At 44.4% G+C, this 7,257-nt stretch overlaps 1 protein-coding gene across 6 annotated transcripts in view; it reads left to right on the plus strand.

The window, feature by feature from the left end:
- Window positions 1-7,257, plus strand: part of Pxk (PX domain containing serine/threonine kinase like) — a 68,975-nt gene that overhangs the window by 46,442 nt on the left and 15,276 nt on the right. For all 6 annotated transcript variants that reach the window (XM_021203155.2, XM_021203141.2, XM_029541852.1 and 3 more), the window contains exons 10-13: window positions 2,066-2,227; window positions 2,575-2,692; window positions 3,999-4,077; window positions 5,830-5,878. In XM_021203155.2, coding sequence (XP_021058814.1) covers window positions 2,066-2,227; window positions 2,575-2,692; window positions 3,999-4,077; window positions 5,830-5,878 — 408 coding nt within the window. The remainder of the gene's footprint in view (window positions 1-2,065; window positions 2,228-2,574; window positions 2,693-3,998; window positions 4,078-5,829; window positions 5,879-7,257) is intronic.

Genomic DNA, 7,257 nt, shown 5'->3' on the forward strand with positions numbered 1-7,257 from the left:
TCCTGCCAATCCATGAGCATGGGAGATCTTTCCATCTTCTGAGATCTTCTTCAATTTCTTTCTTTATGGATTTGAAGTTCTTGTCATACAGATCTTTCACTTCCTTAGTTAGANTCGCACCTAGGTATTTTATATTATTTGTGACTATTGTGAAGGGTGTTGTTTCCCTAATTTCTTTCTCGTCTTGGAATGACAGTTTCTTAATGGGAAAATTCTTGTGTACTTTCCAAAATCAGAGACATTGTTGTATTATCTATAACTTGGTATATACTGATATAACTTGATATATAATACTGGATAACATTGCTATATTTTCCTCCCACGAACAAATATTTGATATAAAGGTGATAATAATTTAGATCTATAAATTCCAAAAGTTTGGCTACTAGGTCATCTTTGGGTTATTGGGCTGATCTTTATGTCTGCGCCACGATTGTTTTCTTTGTAAGCTTCGTTTTTATTGTATGAATGAGGACATACAAGCCATGCTACGTGAGATCCCTTTACTTGGGTTCCAGGGATTGAACTCGGGTCATCAGGCTTCGACGACAAACATTGTCAGCTACTGATCTGCTGGGACATATATGTTTTGCTTGTTTGTTTTGAGACAAGGTCTTCCTGTGTAGCTCTGTCTGACCTGGAAGGCACTCCATAGACCCAGGTTGATCTCGGATTCAGAGATCTGCCCTGCCTCTGCATGCTAGGGATCAAGGGCACGTGCCAAGATGCCTGACTCCATACGTCTTCTTTACGGAACCCATTTGGGTTGGAGATATAGCTCAAAGGACCGTGCGTTCTTATTATTCCAAGGCACAAAGTGATCTTCAACACTAAGAGTGAAATGGAGGTGAAAGAGAGGCAGGAAGGAGTGCCAGCTTTGTCCATGTCATCCTCTCTACATAATTTCTCTAGGCTTCTTGGATTTCACAACTCCATCAGTAGAGAGTTAAGCATACCCTCATCCCATGTTCTTTATATCTCCATCCATCCATCCATCCATCCATCCATCCATCCATCCATCCAGATATCTCTATATAAAGATATAGCTACATACATACATACATACCCTGTTTTTGTGTAGGGATATACTTGTCTATATATATACATGTGGAGGCCGGAAGTCAACAGCAAGTATCTTTTTCTGTTGTCCTGAAACTCACTTTGTAGACCAGATTGGCCTTAAACTCAGAGATCCTCCTGTCTCTGCCTCCTGAGTGCTGGGATCAAAGTTGTGCACCACAATACCTGGTAAGATTTCTTAAAGGATGAAATTTTTAAAGCTCTAGTCCCCAAGTCCTCGTGGGGACATATCAGGTATCTTTTGCTGAGTCACTGTTTATCTTAATGGAAGTTGAGAATTTTGCTTTTGTAGAGAGGCCAGAATTCTACTTTGTATTTTTATTACTAAACACCAAATAGGAGAAGTTCTCACCTTAACCCCTTTTCCTTCGTGAATGGCACAGACACTGATGCCATAGCTTTATGAATCCACACAGGTGGAACAGGACAGCCTCAGAAAAGAGCTGGCTGCTGGGACCAGAAAGTTCTCAAATCAGAGTCTTTGGGCATTAGAGCTGTTTCCTCCAACCTAATTCTCTTCACTTGGGAAAAGAGGAAACTCGCTGGTGTGCCCGACAGTCTCACGGCTATGAGAGAGTCTGTGTCATCATTCTTTTTTCCAACGAACTCATCAGAGTTGGCATTTTGGGGGGTGGGGATGTCTTCAGTGGCCTGCTGGATTTCATTTACAGTAATTAGGTTTTGCTCGAGAGTTGATTCGAGCTCCAGGCCCGGCTTCAGATGCCTTTTTCTTTTTACATTTATTTGTTTGTTTACCTGTGGGTGTGTGCATGTCATAGCACATGTGTGCAGGTCAGAGGACAACGTTTGGGAATTGTTTCTTTCTTTTCTCCATGTCTGCCCCAAGGATTGCTGTCAGGTTCAGTTGCCAGCACATTTTAACCTGAGCCATCTTGTTTTTTCCAAAATTATTTAAACCATGAGTTTACCCTTTGTTATATGTGAGTAAATTGGGAACAGTTAACCTGCACATCTTCTTTAATAGGTACTAAAGTTTCTTCATGACAAGGGATTCCCTTACGGCCATCTCCATGCAGCCAATGTGATGCTGGATGGCAACACTTGCCGGCTGCTAGACCTCGAAAACTCACTGCTGGGTCTTCCTTCCTTCTACCGATCCTACTTCACACAATTCAGGAAAATCAATGTGAGTTGTGGCAGTCATGACAGGTCTGCATTTAGGTCAGATTACTCTGTGAATTAAGCAGTGGGAAATACAGTTGGAGTATATCTTGCTCCTATTTCTCCTATGGAGCATTGCTGGATCTCTAAGAAGCAAAGATGACATGGTGGGACAAGGATGTAAATAAAATCATTGATTGAAAATGACCTATAGCCTAAGTCAGAAGGATGCCGTGTGAGCCTTTTAAAAAGGCTTTGGAGTTACATTGGGAATGAGGCTGCCCTGAGCCTTGTTTCTCCATGGAAGCCTGGGCAGGGGCAGTGAGGGCCAGTGACTGAAGGTTGAACATGGCACTGCTCTTTCTTTCCCAGACATTGGAAAGTGTAGATGTGCACTGTTTTGGCCACTTACTCTATGAAATGACTTATGGACGACCTCCCGACTCCGTGCCTGTGGACTCCTTTCCTCCTGCGTCATCCTTGGCTGTGGGTCAGTACAGGGCTCGGCAGTGGGGTTTGCTGGGATCTGGTAGTCTGCAAAGCTGCTTAAGCTCTTACCAAACTCCAAGAAAGATGGAGAGCAAGTTGTCATGCTTGCCAGCGAGAGCAGTGAACATGGATGGTTTATCTGTTCATCTGTCTGAAACTTCTGGAGAAACTTCTATAAACTGCACTATAATTCTGAAGGCAGGAGAACACTGTAAAGAGAACTGTGGCCAGCTTGGGTTTTAATCAGAAGCCAAAGTGAGGGTCAGGCAACTTGAAGCCAAACTTGAGGAGCCAGGCAAGTGTGAGAGTCCCATCCAAGCAGGAGTGGGAATTGAAAGGAACTCAAGAGCCATGGCTGGAGGTCTGGAAGATAAGGGCCTAGCCTGCCGAGCCAGGCCTCCAGATTCCAGGCAGGTTGTTCAAGGGGCTGTTACAGTCTTACCCAAGGAGACTAAGGAGGATGGAAGGACAGGTGAGGCATAAGGAGCGGTGCAAACTCATCTTAGATCATCCCATCCTTGAATGGCCAGCTCAGAGCTCAAGGCTGGAAGAAAGAGAGCCCAAGGTAGCTTTGGGGACACTGGAATATGCAATCACTCTGTCAGTCTTCACTATGCCAAACGAGGCAATTCAAGAGAACAGACATGGACCTGGTGTGGTCCTGCACACCTTTATTCCCAGCTCTCGGGAGGCAGAGGCAGGCAGATCTCTGTGAGTTTGAGGCCAGCCTGGTCAACAGAGTGAGTTCCAGGACAGCCAGGGCTGTTACACAGAGAAACTCTCTCAAAAAACCAAATCAAGAGAGAAAGTGAAAAAACACCCTGGTACTGTTTCCTGTCAAGTTTGAACAGCTGAAACTAAACAGTAACCTGTGGGTATGAGAGTCTGGTCACTCGTTTATAACATCAAGGTGTTGGATGACAAGCTGTCAGCAATTGGCATTTTATGTCTTGGTCTCCATTAAAAGCAAGCGTTAAAACCAGGTTCTGAATTTTGCTTTTGTGTACTGTTCACTTCTCTCTAAAGAGAACAGCTGTAAGAACACTACTATCTTGATGCCTTCCTCCATTTCTCCTCGGAGTAGACTTAGCTGTCTGTCAGCATGTGGTTTCTGAGGCATGTCTTCTGAGTCATTGATAATGGCAGCGTTTCCCATCCCCCACATATGCCATCTGTCTGTATGTGAAGTTTTGACAGTGTCCTGATCAGCCTGCAGACAGTTGTTGCAAAAAGATGCCAAACTTTTCCTCACCAAGTGGGTCTTCCAGAGTTCTGTGGCACTAAAATGTGTATCTGTTCATTTCAAGTGGCCGTGTTGGAGTCTACGCTGTCTTGTGAAGCCTGTAAAAACGGCATGCCTACCGTCTCCCGGCTCTTACAGATGCCGTAAGTCAATCATATGCATTGGTTGTAATCTTGATAACTGTGCTGAACCTTGGACCACTGTGCCCAGAGCCTGGTGCCATGGTAATGACTCAATTTGGTCCCTGCAGAGTTGAAGTGACCAACTTGCTGTCAGTCACTTACAGTATGATACCATGACCCTTGTGACCACTCTGCTTAGTCCAGTTGCTGTCCTGGAAATCCAGTGTCCTTTTCACGTGTGCCATCACCATTAACACGTGTGTGTGTGTTTGTTAAACTCCTAATTTAGGAAATACAATAGGAGGGTTCTCCCTGGTACTTCTCTCTGCTGGTCCTGCCCCAGCCACCAGCTGGGTACCTATCAGGCCTTGGCGGGCCTGCCCTCCACAAGAAAGTGGTGTGTTCTTGGGCTCCTTTGCTTTTGTTTGTTTATTTCATCTCTGAGCACGAGCTGTTAAATAGCTAGTGTGTACCAAACCTTGTACCGAGGGTTTTGTACTCAGAAGACCTCTTCCTGTTAGCACAGTTGTGAGGAATGGAACGCGTAAGGTGTTGTTCCTTCATGCAGGGGTTAAGGTGATGTAACTGAAGTCAGACAACCCTGTGAATGGCTCTCAGCTTCATTCTTCCTCCCAGAAGGACATAGGTCCCCTAGCCCTGCTTCGTCTGCACCAGCTTGTTGTATAACAAAGGTATCCAGGAAGTAACAGCAGCAAACAAGGTGGGGGACAAAGTGCAGCCAGGGGCTGCACTACAGGGCCCTCACTCCTTCCTCCTACCTGGTTAGACGGCCTGCTATAGGCCAGGCACTTTTTTCCCCCTGGGGAAGCTGATGATCAGAAGAAACAGGACCTTGTCCACGGACGTGACACTGCAGCATCTGTTTCCAAATCAACAGCCACTAATAACAACATACATATGAGAAAATAGATCTACTTTAAAACCTACAACATTTGCCACGGACTCCTGGGTCATAGAGCACTCAGTCAGGGAGCAGTGGGTGAGGCTGCCATGCTTTGGTGTGTACCTGCATCGTCTCCCCAGGGCTCTGTGCTTGTTCCCAGCCTCAGCATCAAGACAGGTATTCTGTCTTCCCCAGAACATTCCACCCCATGGGCTTCCGCTTTGAAGAGGTGTGTCTTGTGTTTAGTGAAAATCTGGAAGTCAGTGGATAAATGGCAGGGGAGGGCCAGGATTCGAGAAGGATGCGGAAAAGGCGTTCATCATTTCTGTGTGGGGTGAACTTCAGTCTGTCTCAACAGAATCTCACATTAAGAGCACTAAGCCACTTAGTGCAGTCCTTCCAACCACAGCAGTCCACAGTGCCTCCTGCTGTTGTTCTGGTAACATACCTTGGAAGAAAGAATTAATGCACGCCAGAAACTGCTGTTTTAGAATGAAGTATGTCTTAGAGTCCAATCAGGACAATTTAAGATATACTAAGTTCTAGAATAAACCGCCTTTTCGAGGCAAAAAACCCAAATAGTTCTGTTTAGGAACATCTGTTAAAAATATATAAACATTTTACAAACTGGTATTTATCAACTTTTTAAAATATATGGCCCATAGTGTCAAGTATAAATTGACCTGGTCCCTCCCTAAAAACAGCTCTGAGGACACTGAGTGACCTGGAAGCACCTTTGCCTTTGCTGACAGACTTGAGTGGTGGCTCAGGCGGGCTCAGAGGTGGTAAGCTGCCCTGCCCTGCTCTGAGAGTACACCCAGGACTGAGATTAAACCCAGGGCCTTATGCATTTGTTTCTTTTCTTACAGATTATTCAGTGACGTTTTATTAACAACTTCTGAAAAGCCACAGTTTAAGGTAAAGCAAATTATATAATTTTTGGGTTTATGACATAAGTAAGTTGACTTTGAAAATCAATTTTTTAAAAAACAAAAAGGTTCATAAATGAAAAATTAGGAAGTATCCAAATATCCTAAAGCTAGTTACTGTTTTGCAGTCAAATGCTCCAGCACTGAGCTAAACCCCCGCACTGCTACATGAGGTTGGTTTATTGGTTTTGTGTGTGTATTTATGTGTTTGTTTGTTTTCCTTTCAAGACAGGATTTCTCTGTGTCGCCTTGCCTAACCTAAAAGTTGTTCTGTAGACCAGGCTGGCCTCGAACTCAGAGACCCACTTGCCTCTGCCTCCAAGTGCTGGGATTAAGGTGTGCGCCACCATCTCTGGCTTTTTAAAGAGCAGACTTGGATAACCTTGACTTGCAGCAGTCCTCCCGTGTCTGCCTTCCCAATGCTGGGTCATAGGCATGCACCGCTATGCCCAGATATATAGTGCATCTATTTAAAACATTTTATCTAATAAAAATGAAATGTATAAGTGCATTGTAATAATGTGGAAAATAATTATTAGGCCAATATCAACAAAATAGTGGGATCTGGAAGACAGAATATAAACCCAAATATCTGTATCTAAAGAAAAATCTGGAAGGAAGTGTTAGGAGAAGAAGCAGTATGGAGCGGTGATCTTGGGCTTTGCACTGCTCTGTGGCTGCTAGCAGCCATTTGCTATTTGGGACCACATCGCCCTCTGCAGTGGTTGGCCTGTGCCCCAAAGCCCGGGAAGCCCAGCCCTGCTTCTCCTTGGATGCAGTAAACCTCCCACCTCTCAGCTGCTTTTCAGTGCCAGTTGTTTTGTTTAAGTAATCTCTATATTGGTTTCCACGGTGACTGTATCATCTTGTGTTCCTACTCAGTCACAAGGGTTCCAATTTCTCTACATTCCTGCCAAGACTTGTGTTTTACCTGCATATATGTCTGTGTACTACACAAAAGCCTCGTGCCTGCAGAGGCCAGAAGAGGGCATTAGATCCCCTGGAACTGTAGGTACAGATCATGACCAGGTACAGATCATGAGCTGCCACGAGGCTGCTGGGAACCAAACTCAGATTCTGTAAGAACTTATCCATTGAACCTTCTCTGAAGCCCAAATATTTGTAATTCTTTATTATTATTTTTGTCTGTCTGTCTGTCATGTCTGTTTGCACTGGGGTCTCACTACAACTCAAGTTGGCCCAAAACTTGCGTTATAGCCCAGGCTAGCGTGGAACTCAAATTCTCCTACCTTGACTTCCTGAGTGCTGGGATTAACAGCTTGTGCTACCATGCTAAACTTATTTTATGTTTTTTTTTTTTTTTTTTTTTTTTATGGTGGCCATAATGGGTATGAAGAGATAAGATAT

The sequence above is a fragment of the Mus pahari genome, chromosome 8, assembly GCF_900095145.1.
Source record: "Mus pahari chromosome 8, PAHARI_EIJ_v1.1, whole genome shotgun sequence".
NCBI classification, from domain to species: domain Eukaryota; kingdom Metazoa; phylum Chordata; class Mammalia; order Rodentia; family Muridae; genus Mus; species Mus pahari.